The sequence below is a fragment of the Colletes latitarsis genome, chromosome 5, assembly GCF_051014445.1.
Source record: "Colletes latitarsis isolate SP2378_abdomen chromosome 5, iyColLati1, whole genome shotgun sequence".
Lineage (NCBI taxonomy): Eukaryota > Metazoa > Arthropoda > Insecta > Hymenoptera > Colletidae > Colletes > Colletes latitarsis.
Window position 1 is genome coordinate 36,290,416 of NC_135138.1, and position 13,350 is coordinate 36,303,765.

General features: G+C 40.2%; 3 protein-coding genes across 4 annotated transcripts; 2 read left to right on the forward strand and 1 right to left on the reverse strand.

The window, feature by feature from the left end:
* Positions 1 to 185: 185 nt before the first annotated feature.
* Positions 186 to 2,611, reverse strand: LOC143342256 (cytoplasmic 60S subunit biogenesis factor ZNF622). The gene is made up of 2 exons (XM_076765970.1): positions 1,173 to 2,611; positions 186 to 973 (listed from the first exon to the last, which is right to left on the reverse strand). The coding sequence occupies exons 1-2, from the start codon at positions 1,849 to 1,851 to the stop codon at positions 495 to 497; spliced, it is 1,158 nt and encodes a 385-aa protein (XP_076622085.1). The 5' UTR covers positions 1,852 to 2,611; the 3' UTR covers positions 186 to 494.
* Positions 2,612 to 2,792: 181 nt separating this feature from the next.
* Positions 2,793 to 10,404, forward strand: LOC143342258 (uncharacterized). 2 transcript variants are annotated; one of them, XM_076765972.1, is made up of 3 exons: positions 2,793 to 3,186; positions 9,866 to 10,190; positions 10,267 to 10,404. In XM_076765972.1, exons 1-3 carry the CDS (start codon positions 3,165 to 3,167, stop codon positions 10,304 to 10,306), a joined length of 387 nt encoding a protein of 128 aa, XP_076622087.1. In that variant the 5' UTR covers positions 2,793 to 3,164; the 3' UTR covers positions 10,307 to 10,404. The 2 variants fall into 2 exon arrangements, with proteins under 2 accessions (XP_076622087.1, XP_076622088.1); XM_076765973.1 differs by lacking the exon at positions 2,793 to 3,186 and adding an exon at positions 5,080 to 6,438.
* Positions 10,405 to 10,661: 257 nt separating this feature from the next.
* Positions 10,662 to 12,661, forward strand: Eif5 (eukaryotic translation initiation factor 5). The gene is made up of 3 exons (XM_076765969.1): positions 10,662 to 11,715; positions 11,792 to 11,977; positions 12,052 to 12,661. Exons 1-3 carry the CDS (start codon positions 10,663 to 10,665, stop codon positions 12,172 to 12,174), a joined length of 1,362 nt encoding a protein of 453 aa, XP_076622084.1. The 5' UTR covers position 10,662; the 3' UTR covers positions 12,175 to 12,661.
* Positions 12,662 to 13,350: the final 689 nt, after the last annotated feature.

Genomic DNA, 13,350 nt, shown 5'->3' on the forward strand with positions numbered 1-13,350 from the left:
GAGTACACAATTCTCGATATTTTCGACTGTGTGCGCATTTTTTTACAGCCATCATGAAAGCGCAAAATACGGATTATCTCGTAATCCGTGTGTAATGATTCATTGAAAAGAGTGCTTAGCTCATGGGTTCAGGAATTACTGGATAATGGGTCCACACGAGTGTAAACTAAAAGTTACAAGAAATATTTTTGTTGATATCACGTGTTACGAAAATATATTACAAGTTATTTTGTAAGAATATCCGCCAAATAAATATTACAGTTTATAATGATTTACAGCTTATATGTTCTACCGACCAATTTTTAATTTCGTAATTAGTATTCATCATATATTAAGTACAGATTTCAACTAAATAAGTACAAACTTTATTTTTTTAATAAATGTATAAATATGCAACATAATAAGCACGCCTGACAATTTATCCTTCATAAAAATTATATAATTAAAAAAGGAATGCAGTCTTGTAACAATATTTATACATATAATAGCGAGATCTAGAAGTTTACTTGGGGTCTGAAATATCTTTGTAATTTATTTGCTTTAAACTGTAATTGTGTTGAGTATTTAGCCTGTATTCTTTGCATGTATTTGATATCTCTGGCTTTCTTTACAACAGCTTCATGCTGTGTTTCTGTCCAGCCAAGTGCTCTATACTGAGTCAGTACTTTGAGCAGCTTTTCACTCTTAGGTATCGCGACCGCCCTATTTGGATTTAAGTTCTGTTTATAGTATCTCATTAAAGATCTATGACCAATAACATTTCCTGAAGGCAATACTAGTTGATAATCATTATCATCTAATTCAGGTATTTCTACTTCTGCATCTGGATCACCACTTTCTGCATCCGGATAACTGGATGAATAATCATAAAACTCTGCATATTCTGCCAGAGCATCTCCTTCATGCAACATTTTACAATGTCCTTTATCAATCATATGTGCTCTGGCAGCTTCTGCACTTTGAAAGCTCCTTCCTGTTAATAAATAGTAAATTATTTTAATACAGGGTGTAACTGGTGGTACAAGCAAAAAGAGGTTGATTCTACATGAAAAAATAAGTTTAAAATATAGAATAAAAATTTTTCATGCAAGTAAAATAAACACCCTGTATAGTAAAATAAAACCCTAGGGATTATAATAAAACCCTAGAAATAAGGATTTAAACTTGCTTACCAGAATCATTGCACCAGATACACATATATCCTGCAAAAATTTTTTCTCCAAGGTATGTAAGTATACCTTTAATATCTGTGCAATATTCTGGATCTGGTATAAAGAATGAATGTGCAATGGTCATGTGTTTCAAATTACGCACCAAAGATCTACTATGATGATTGCAAAACAAACAATCGTTATTTCTTACTGGGTTTTCAGCATCTTTGATCCATTCATCAGAATCTACAGACTCAACCTCAGTATCTACTTCCATTTCATCTGTTGATTGTTTGCTACTGTTACTAGAACTTTCCTCTTTGACATCCTTGTCAATTAGACAATTAAGTGAAGAACTAGCATCATTATCCAGTGTTTCATTTTCAATGTCTGAAATACTGCATTGTTTAGCACATTTTTCTTTGTGCTTTTTCGATAGTAAATGATTCTCATATTGATTTTTTGTATTGAAATTTTTTCTACAATTTTTGCAATTCATTGTTTCCTCTTCCCTTTGTTTATCATCTTTATTCCTTTGTGCAATTACTCTCTTCTGAAACTCTTCTACAGTAACAGGAGGTAATTCAGCTACTTTCCTTTTTAAATTGTATCTGTGCCAGTCTGACTTATAATGTTGTCTTTGCACTTCTAAATCTCGAAATGCCACACGACACGTGATACACGTAAACGGCGAGGTCATTTTTATGCAATATTTTAATACACTACGATGCAAAGTTACTTTCTCTAACTGATAAAACACTCGATGTTTAATATAAACTATGTTTCAATAACATATGTCGCGATTTATAGATTGTAATAGTAAATAAATACAAATAGCATAACGATCACTAGTACTTTGATTTAATATAAAACGCAGAGAGCTTTAATGCGCATCACGTGCAAAGCTACGTTTTACACTAATATAGAGGTTATGTTACAAATTGCACAGTTATCGCAATTTACTTACGAGTATCTTAACAAGGTTTGATATTGTATCAGAATACTTGAAAAAAAATGTATATTTATTTCTAAATTGCTAAAGCGAAGAAAATCTTTGATAAATTATCAGCAAAAAGTTCTATGCTTGATCTTAGCCGCGATCTTCTGAAAATATGCAAAAGTACCGAAATCATGGCGGAATAAAATGTCCGAGTAATCGTATTACATATTATTATTGGCGTAAACGATATTAATGGTGAATATTCTGGTAAATTTATCGTTGTTTTCTATTATCTCGTTTATGAAAGATATTCAGTAACTGTTGAAAAAAATTCACAAACTTTTCCTTTCCTTCACTTTATACAATTATTTTAAATTATACTTCGCGTTATCTCATCGTTCGAGCATAGACTACGATCAAGCAAGATCGTCGTGCAGTTAGAAAAAACTTTAAACGTCTTATTATCGTATACGAATTCTTGCAAGATTGTACTCGCACGGTAGTGTTGTATCCGGATAAAAAATCCTTATCTCGGTTGTTATTAAAGAACCGTATGAAATAAAATCACAAAATTTCTATTACATCACCGCCAATAAGATGGAGGATCACATGACTTGTAAAAGAATACGTGTACTTGGCGAGGGCAGGGGCGCCATTATCATTGCAGGGTATTGCAGCACGTTACGGCCCTGGTTTCGTGGAACATATGCAGTTGTATTCAGGCAGTAGTCGTCTCAGAAGCCGGAACGTATCGAGTGCACGTCGTGAGCAAAAAAAGAGTTACGCATAGTACGTAAAGCCGCAGAAATCTCGAGCGGATACCAATTCGACGACAGAAGTACTTGTCATCGAGTAGGAAAAGCACTGAGAAACTAGAAGGCATCGACACGGTGTTACGGCGACGCGGCTAACCGTATTCACGACCAACTTCCATAAGCGATATCGTAGAAAGACGTAAAACGAGACACTGGGGTACACCCAATAGGGAGATCCATCTGTCTCGATACACCCACGAACACCCGTTCAATTTTCACGCTAGAAGGCGGCCGTCCAGCAGGGCGATACCATTTTATATGACTTTTCTTCGACGTCAAGGTGAGTAGAACCATGTCACGATACCGACGGCGACGTCCTATCCAATATCATTTCAGTTGCTTTCCGACGCTAATTTTAGCGACCAGCCATTTTGGACACGAGAACGTGTGCGATCCGTGGAGTGGCTCGTTTCTACGGAAATGACCGTTTCTCTGTCCTCTTTGCATTCTTCTCTTGCACGTTATTGCCTTCCCTCCGTTTATCTATTTTTCGCTTTCTGCATTTTCTCCATTTCTCGCGTTGTAACGATAGATCGATATCACGGTACAAATTATTGAACGTATCTATCGAAACGACTGATTGTTCCTCGAGTATGCGATAACGCGTGTGCGGTGTGGTGATGAATCACGTTTCCTTTTTCGGCGGTTTTGGAAAAATAAATGAAACGAAGTTACGGAATGGTCTTGAATTCGTTTCCTTTCCAAATTTTTTACATACGTAATTAATATTTATTTCTACGTTGAGTGTAATGTGCAACGTCATCCGCCATCGGCAATTACGACGAATACACTGATCCGCAGAGGAAAGTCGTTTGAAATTTTCCGGCATATTCAAACCACACGTTTAAAATTTGTTACAGCCAATAAATTGTTTAAATTCGTATCGCTGTGTATCTATTCTCGATCATACGTTTTCTGTGCTTGTTCTCAAATTATTGTTGCGTATTGATTCAAACGGAACACTGTACTTCGCACCCTTGTATTAATTCTTCCAGTATCTGTACATTCTACATTATAAAAGCACACTTGCAAATATTGTTTAATTAAACATTTCTATTATCTTATCGCACTGTTTGCAGCACAGTATTCAGATGTTTTTTACTTAAATTATTTACCCCCTCATTTTAGAAACATTATATAAGATTAAAATTCAGATTAATTAAAAAGCATACTTATTCAAGTGTGCTTGAACAGTCGATATCTTGAAATATCTTTACGTACATGTATTTCGAAATTACATTCGGTTCAGCGGAGCTTGATTCGGTGTAAGATCACAAAAGGTTAACTCTTAATTCGATATATGAGTTTCTTACGGTCATACAATATTTATGCTTTGATTCGTTAATCTGTTTCGAGTTTAGATTGTTTAATAAACAGTGTCTGACTTTTTTAAATAAAATACATAAATTATCCTGATGGTAATAAGAATTCGTAAAGTGAATAATGGAGTCTTTAATCGTCGAAACGATTCTTCGAACAGTCTCGTGTAATCAGACCTCTTCCCTTCGTATACGCTCGCCTTATTTTTTTCATTTATCTGCGACCTAAGATGGCCTGCTTTGACCCTTAAGTATGCATTGCTGCGCGATAGCAATGCAAAATAATACCTCTTAATCAGCTCCAGTGATTCTCAAACGGTGCTCTTAGACCGGAAATCGTTTCTTTTGAATCGCGTTGTTCCCGAATAAGATCTCTGAACGGTAATAAATTCTTAACGATTTTCCAGCGACGTTCATTTACGATTTTCTAATCGATCGACAGTGGTTTGTTTTCTTTGCGCAACGACTTAATGATTGTGACGCATTGAAGATAACACTGTGACGACTCGAAACAATAAATGATAGCAAATGCTTTAATCTCAACTAGTGGTGGAGACACCGGTTGGTAATGTCATTTGAGAGTTGCACAAACATCGTTTCTGGGGTATAGATGTTTAAAGTTACAAAATGAATTAGGTTAATCAGATTCCAAGTAGGTGGAAGAATTAGAATGAACGTTGGGAAATCTTGCCGTCGTCCATCGCGTCTAGTTGCTTATTTCCCTGGGATTCTCAGACATTAACTCGCTATGTTACAATGTTCGAGTGGACTATGGTCAAACCCAGCCACATACAGTAGTTTCAGAGTAAAAATGTAATTACCGAATTCTTAGCACCCGCAATAATGCAATTTTCTTCACCCTCGAGTGCAGGGCGAACGAGGTATTTCCATAAGGGGTCGCATGCGGCATTATTGCGACGAATCTGTCTCGACATATGTCCTTTTCGCGACGCATCGCGAACGATCCAGCTTGCTCAAAATGTGTCTGGGTGTCATAAAAGATTGATTATGCCCAGAGAATGCATAATACATGTACTCGAGTCGCGCGGCCGCTAGATAATAACCGTTCTAAAATGCATAACCGTGATTCGTTGCGCGTGCGATACTTTCATTGCGCGATTGTCGTTAAACTTGACTCTGTAATGGACGCCTTAAAGGATAAGGCGAACGTTCTAACGCACGCGACTTCGTTACCTTATGCAAACCAATGTCGCGAACTGTTACCTTCCCCTGCTTTGGTAACAAATGGAGGCAACACGACGTTCGGATTTCCTGACGTTTCATTTAGCTAGATATCTGGGACTACGATACTTAGGGAGCTCCTAGAGACCGAGGATAACACAATAGTTGAACATTGCTTCTTAAGGTGTTTGTTTGCAGAGGAATACCCTTGGTTAGAGTCTATTACATCCTATTATAATAAAACTCGTTACTAAATCGGGTGATCCTCTGTCCAGTGTGGGTAAAAATAGCGTATCCCATCGTATGCACAAGACAATACACAGTATACCCTGCCCTCGTGGCTAGAGATCACTGATCACTCCTGCTTGACCTTACTCGTAGCAGTCTATAGCCCATTATATTAAGATTTACTTCGACCCGAGTAGGTCATCCTCTGCTTGCTACGGAAACTAATGTATCTTATCCAGTGCACGATTGCACGCCTCACACATGTCCTCGTGGGGCGAGAGATCGCTGAAATCTGACCTTGCCTCGAGTCCGGCGCACGCCGCCGTACTAGAAATTCCGCGTCGTTCGTTACGTCCGGATCGGGCCACGTTCCGATCAATATGCGGCGTATCTCCTCGCGGAGAACGCGTGCGCGACCATCGGAGGCGCGGAGTAGGCCGATCCGGGACCCGAGAGAGCCGCGAACACGCACGACGTCGACAACGACGACCACGACGACGACGACGACGACACGACCACGACGACGACGACGACGACGACTCCAGTTACGGCAACCGGCGGCAGAAAGCACGCAAACGTCCACAGACATCGTCCACGATTCGTCGTAACGTGTGCGTCCACGTAACAAGCGCCGCGAGACCGACACTTTTCGGGCGATTATTCAGCGGAACCGGCGATTCTCTTCCTCGATTTAACTCTCCCTATCTGGCGAGAGTCTCGAGGAAGACGTAGGGGCACCAAGAGTACCACCACCACCGGCAGCCACGATCGCAAATCACGACTTATGCGTCTGTACCGAGCAGGTAAAGATCCTCGTCGGTGCTACACCTCCTCGTCGCTCGATAGGGCAACTCTTGGCCTTTAGGCTATCTTTAGGGGGAATACTTTTCGTTACTCGACAGTGGATACTCTCGAAAGCTTTGCATCTTTTCGTACCGGACACCAAGAGGGTTTTGTAATCGGTGCTTGTGACGACCGAGTTAGGCCAAAAGACGGAAGGAGGCGACGAATAGCGACTTCCCCAGTTCTTCGATCAGACCAAGGGACTAAAGTTTACGAAAGGTGATCGCGATTTATCGTCGATTGTTACCCAACGGTCACTGTTCTTATGATGTTCTGTCGTGCTGCCAAGTTCCTGCCCGTTCGTCACGATTCCGTGGAACCCGGGGGCCTCGATTCTTCGCAGATGTCTCTTTCTCCGTTGGTTTCGTTTTTTTACGAGTAGCTCACCACGCATCGACGTGGCCTCTTTAAACATTGTGTGACACGGTGCAACGTGACCGTACGCATCTCCCTATCTTCTTTTTTTTTTCTTTTTAATCAAAATGCGCTTCCATGCGGCGACGACCAGAGACCGCTGCCAACAAATGCTTCTGCTGAATGTGTATCGCCGACAGTGTGTTCGTGCGACCACGGATTTGGTCTAATCACATTGTGGTGGGAGTGGTTTCACACGTTTAACACGAGCGAAGTTGGCCGACGAACGATGCGATTATACGAGCCTCTCGAATTTCGTGATCCAGTGCTCTGCGTTTGTCACGCTGCTTGAATCTTTGGTGGGGATTTACCGTGCTCCCGTCGTTCTGGTCTCTTTTTTTCGCATTCGAAACACTTACGATGTAGTACACTACGACGTATTGGAAATACACGTACAGTCCTTCCGTTTCCACGCTAATCCCTGTATTGGAAAAAAATCAAAATTAGCTGGGACCAAAATCTACGAGAAAGTATTTCGATTGATCACCGTTTTGCAAGCTTAGAGAGCAATCGTTGAAACGAAGGAAGTGGGTGAACGTGGGTTCGTGTACCTGTGCAGGAGCTTGAAAACTACACGATTGTTTGACCGTGATAAACGCATGGCCGTCGTCGGTCATTGCACCGTGCAATCGACAAATAAATAACTAACAATTTGATGGTATATAGGAACTTCGCTACGATGCAAGTTTTATAGGCGATTCTTCGTTCGCGTCACTTGGGTTGCATATACGGTAACTACTGTTTAATGATAATGAAGATATCGACCGTTTTGTACGTAATTCTCTGTAGGTCGTCGATAGTCAACGCGATGCAGAACTTACGTAAACAAGAAAATGTTCCGACTGGTAGAATGCATGAGAAACTCAATTAGAAAATCTACGTCTACGTTTGAAACGCGTCACGCGGAATTTGAGCTGCTCGGGTTCACAATATGAAATTCTGTTTCCATTAGAAATGGATCGATACGATGGGGAGCACCTTTAGCGCTCGTCGCTGCATTGATAAGCGGTTATCGCTATGAAACCACCGTGGCTAGAATTCTAGGCTATTTTACTTCGCGTGTCCGCCATCGGGACTCTGTACTTACATGTAAGAACGTCAATATTTTAAGGGGCGTTGATAATGCACAAAAGAGACTTCTTCCAAAGGGAAATAGCACCTCTTTCTTCCTAATATTGCTTCTGTAATTATAATATAATTCTACAATATATTGTTTGAAAAAGTATGACAATTTTTATAACGATATGAAACACATTCCTCTTCACCCGAACGATTGATATTTCTTCTTATCTGTTCGGAACGACTTATGTGATTTAATTACCTCTATTGATTACAACACAATCATCGTCTGCGTTACCGTACCACTCAAAAGCGGATTACGCTGTTCTTTTATATAATAGCGTTTCACCTGTTGTCCAAATCAAAGGAATCCCGTCTAGATTGATGTAATGCCTGAAAAATATATTTCTTGGTGTTATTTCGATCATCGTCGTTTTAGAAAAACATTGTTGGAACGATGATCTTTTCGTCTTAGTCATTTTATGAATTTTAATCGTACAAACGAGGAGAATGTTGCTGAAGTGGATTATACAACGCGCTGCATATTGTTGGAACAGCTTGCTAAATAAAACGCATACAAGACAGAGAAAAAGTGGATAAACATGAAAGTATGTAATAGAAAATAGAAACTTAAAATGATGCTATTGTGCTGAAAGAAAAATATGTTAATCGTGTGAGATTGTGTTTGAAAACAGTACATAATAGATGTAAAATGACTAATTCGAGTGTATAATGTTAATTCTTGTTACGCGTGGATAATATTAATCTTTATATCCAGAATATCTAATAATTCAGGTAATGGTAATATTTATTCAGTTGCAACGATGGATTATTAATATAAGTAATTTTTCTGATTACGGATAAATGCACTGAATAGAAAGTTTCATAAAAGTACATACTTTGTATCGTCGTTGAGCGTTCTGTTTTTGTTGGGTTACTCGGTATGTTATTAACAAATTGATTCCAGAATTTTCAGTCACGTTTGTCGCAATCGGTGACAAAGTTCAGATCGATGAGAGTCACTATAATCGTTATCGTCTTCTGTCCCGCGGTTCGTTTGTTTGTTTTGGGATAATGTCGTTTGGCGAGGATCTATTTTGTCCTTTCGTTTCAAGCGGCAACACCTTAAAACGTTTCTCCAGCAGGCACGTCCGCGTGTGACTTTCGCTATCATGATTCTCGTATGGTCGGTTTCGCCGAAAAACCGTCTAGATGATCGTTGATAACCGAGGATAAATGCAACGCGAACGCTGAACAAAATTTCCGAATCGTTAGCGACCACGAGAAACAGGCAACCGACGCACAAATGACCGACTTATACGTTCGCACGCGAGGATTCTGGTAACAAAAAAATCATCCCCGATGGTAGTCCTATTCCGTAAACGTCTTTAGCAGACCTACGACTGCAGTTCTCGAATCGTTTGAGTATATCGTACGCGAATGGATAAAAAAACAAGCACGAAAAATTTGTGTCTCTTCTCATCGCGGTGTGTAGAACCGACAGCTCCTGATGTCTGCGAAGCGTCTCGAATTCTTTAAGTTGAAATGATTTGGGTCACTGAACATAGGTTTGTATTATGATAATACGCTGTGGGTCCTCGTATAAACATTATTATTAATAGTATTCGTTGAAACACCTACGAATGTTTATCGTTGACTGCTTAGAGTCGGAACAGAATCAACTGGCCGCTGAAGACCGCTTGCGTTACAGCTCCTCTCCAACCCTTTCCTCCGGCACAACGTTAGCCCAACACTCGCCATTTTATCTGTCCGCAGAAACCTGGAAGCACATGGTTTCTTATAAAGAGAATCAAGTAAAAGTAGTAGATATTACTAGCGTGGAACTAGTGACCCTCGGTGGCCAATTGAGTTCAATTCGTCTATAGTTAGATTTGATGGTACTTGTGGTTACAGAAACATTCAGGATATCATCCAGAGGGAAAGGATCGGTGTACAGCAAAGGCGGCGGTAGTAGGACATTGTCCAAGCGACTTATAAACGGCAACATCATCTCCTTCGCACGGTATAATCGTTTGTTGCGTGCAACCTGCGAGTTAACCACTCCAACCTGGTACCCAGGCTTTCTTAGGGGCACAAGCAACGGACAGGCAGCGTGTATGATCATTGAAGACTACCCCCCTCTGCCCACCAAACCGAGGCAATATCTTCATCAAGATACCACCCAACGATTTCTGAACCACCTGGTCCTGCCTAAGCACAGGACCTCAAAATTTTCCAGGTTGGTGTCGACGTATAGAGCGGTTTTGATCCATCCTAGAAGCAGAGAACCGAACTGATTAACGTTTGATTTGCAGTAATAGGCATCGAAAGCTACAGCCTTTCAGAGAAACGTGACTGGCGTCAGGAGGTAGTGCGGCAAATCTTACCGCAGACAACAAAAATCACCCTGACTCGACACGTTACGAGCTACCATCGGGTAGCCATTGCCTGGCAACGTCGCTGCACAGCAATCAAACTGCCGCTGGGAAACGTGAAAAGTAGATCCAGAAGGACGAGGACGAAAACGTTACCTACCTGAACCAAAACGCGATAGGTGAAAATATCAAAGCGAACAACCAAAAGCGTGCACGGCTTGAACGTCAGTTCTCGGCGCGATTCGTCAACGCGTTCACAACGTCTCGTCAGAAGTTGCTGTCATTTCGAAAAGACATTAAGTTAGCGAGGGGTAAGAGGCGGAAACATCAGCCACCATGGGGAGTGTCAACGTTAACCGTAACGTTAGCGATGCGTTTTACCGCTACAAAATGCCACGAATTCAAGCCAAAGTCGAAGGAAAGGGTAACGGCATCAAGACCGTGATCGTAAACATGGTTGATGTTGCCAAAGCTATCGGAAGACCCGCTACTTACCCGACCAAGTACTTCGGCTGTGAACTCGGGGCACAGACCCAATTTAATTTCAAAGATGAAAGATTCATTGTCAATGGTTCGCATGATGCCACTAAATTACAAGATCTTCTTGATGGATTCATTAGAAAATATGTTCTCTGCCCGGCCTGCGATAATCCTGAGACCGAGCTGATAGTCAGTGCAAAGAAGGGTACTATCTCGCAAGGATGCAAAGCCTGTGGTTATCACGGATTACTGGAAAGTAATCATAAGCTGAACACCTATATCCTGAAGAATCCACCAAGCCTAAATCCTGCAGTTCAAGGTAGCTCTCTAACGGAAGGAAAACGCGGAAAACGTTCGAAGCGCGCGAATGGTGAAACTACCACCACGACCACTGCTACTGCTAATGGCGATCGATCTGGTTCCCCCGAGAATGATACTAGCACAACCGATATTGTGGTTGAGGCTCCTGAAAAGTTGGCAAGCGAGGATGCAGACGATGTTAATTGGGCAGTCGACGTGTCCGAGGAGGCAGTCAGGGCTCGTTTGCAAGATTTAACAGACGGAGCGAAGGGAATGACCATCAACGATGATCTCGATAAGACTGAAAAAGAAAGAATGGACATGTTTTATAAACTAGTAAAATATCGTCGCGACGCTGGGCAACTGGACAACCATAAAGAGCTGGTAACAGAAGCTGAACGTCTGGAGATCAAAACGAAGGCGCCGTTGATTTTGGCTGAACTGCTCTTCGATCAAAATATTGCTGCTCAAACCAAAAAGTATCGAGTACTTCTGCTTCGTTTTACACACGATGATATTAAGGCACAAAAGTATTTAATCAGAGGAATCGAACAAGTTATAGCCCTTCATAAAGATGCTTTGATGCCGAAAGTACCTGGCATTTTAAAAGTAAGACAATTCATTATTCCCTTAATTTTTTAACGATCGTTATGATTATGTGTTGTAATGGTTTCTTTTTTCGCAGCTCTTTTACGATGCGGATATTTTGGAAGAAAAAGCCCTATTCGAATGGTCGAGCAAAGTCACCAAAAGATACGTATCGAAAAATCTGTCTCAAGAAATTCATGATAAAGCCGCGCCGTTCATTACCTGGCTGAAAGAAGCAGAGGAAGAAGATTCCGAATCGGAAGAGGAAGATGACGATTTGGAGGTACGTTCAAAGAACGGTCTGAATGTTTTAATAATAATAAAATGTAACTTTGTCTTCCTTTGTTCCCTCTACAGATCGAATACGACGATAGAGCCAAGCAATCGCTAAAACCGCAACAATCGTCGCCTGTTCAGAAGCCTGCTGTGGGTAACGATGACTCGGATGATTCAGATGATTTTGATATCGATGCCATTTAAAAATGAGGAGGATGCTCAGTAGTCGGACTTTAATAAGTGAACAAAAAAAGTAGATGGGAAAAATATGTCCGATAAATGATGATAAACGATCATTTCTCACACGATACAAAGAGTCGCAATGCAATGTCTCATTATATATAGCATTTTGTTATTTTAGGCCAAGGAGTGATTACAATGCCATTACGATATACGACAAATTTTAACTGTTCACCAAGTTTAGCAATATTTATCTGTACGGTAATCCTTTTAATTGTTTTTAAATAAGGTTATTGCGAATTACCATTATTCGTAACGATTACTGAAAGATTTTTTGAATAATCGATGCTTCTATACCTTGATACGCGTCTTTTTTAGAAGAAAAAACACAACACGATATTAATAGTTCTCCATCGTTACTGGGAAGTTGGCCTGCTAAAAGCGTTCTCTATTGTATCTATTTACTATTCAATTATTAATTATTCCAATAAATATGGTTTACCGCAATATACATCTGAAGAAATCAATTCGTACCATTTGGAGGGGAATGCAACGCGTGAAATGCATCTCTTTCATCTTTTTCTTTTGATAAATAAATAATTATATCTACCATAGTATTTCCTATCCCGATGGTTGTTAATACATTGCTATATTGTTTTGTTTTATTGCTAATCCTCCGCTCTATATCATCTGCACTAGCCTATCGGTGCTAGTAATCAGTAAGTAATAAGGATTGGGCCATCAATGCCTGTTATCCCGATCGCAGACACTTAAGTGGACACTACTGTAGTTATAATAATAATAATAAGCTTTAGACACTGTTTATTAATTAAATTGACGTACCTATAGTCTCAAGTTAATGCATATTATGCTTGACACGATGTGAAACCGTGTATTTCCTCAAAGAAACTAGGAATATGTGTTGCAGTGTCAAAGAGGGAGGTTAACGGGGTTTTCTGGCAGGAATAGGACTGTTTCTAGACAAGTTTAGGCCTTCAACGTTAATAGTGAAGCATTTACAAGTGATCTGAATTATTGAGTACTCTATTGTTGCGTTAATAACTAAATTAAAATTATTTTTCGATCGTAAATAATTGAAGCACCATCTAGTATGTAAAAACTGAATTATTTCTCGACAAACTTGGGCGTTTTATGGTAGATGTCGTCTTGATATATATAGATATATAGTGAATACGTAGA

Excerpts from the sequence above, each read along its gene's own strand:
- LOC143342256 (XM_076765970.1), bottom strand. The coding sequence starts at position 1,851 with ATGACCTCGCCGTTTACGTGTATCACGTGTCGTGTGGCATTTCGAGAT. Across the intron at positions 974-1,172 it reads TATCTGGTGCAATGATTCTG|GAAGGAGCTTTCAAAGTGCA; the intron begins GTAAGCAAGTTT and ends ATTTATTAACAG.
- LOC143342258 (XM_076765972.1), top strand. The coding sequence starts at position 3,165 with ATGACTTTTCTTCGACGTCAAG. Across the intron at positions 3,187-9,865 it reads GACTTTTCTTCGACGTCAAG|AAACATTCAGGATATCATCC; the intron begins GTGAGTAGAACC and ends TTGTGGTTACAG. Across the intron at positions 10,191-10,266 it reads AGGACCTCAAAATTTTCCAG|TAATAGGCATCGAAAGCTAC; the intron begins GTTGGTGTCGAC and ends TTTGATTTGCAG.
- Eif5 (XM_076765969.1), top strand. The coding sequence starts at position 10,663 with ATGGGGAGTGTCAACGTTAACCGTAACGTTAGCGATGCGTTTTACCGC. Across the intron at positions 11,716-11,791 it reads AAGTACCTGGCATTTTAAAA|CTCTTTTACGATGCGGATAT; the intron begins GTAAGACAATTC and ends CTTTTTTCGCAG. Across the intron at positions 11,978-12,051 it reads AGGAAGATGACGATTTGGAG|ATCGAATACGACGATAGAGC; the intron begins GTACGTTCAAAG and ends TTCCCTCTACAG.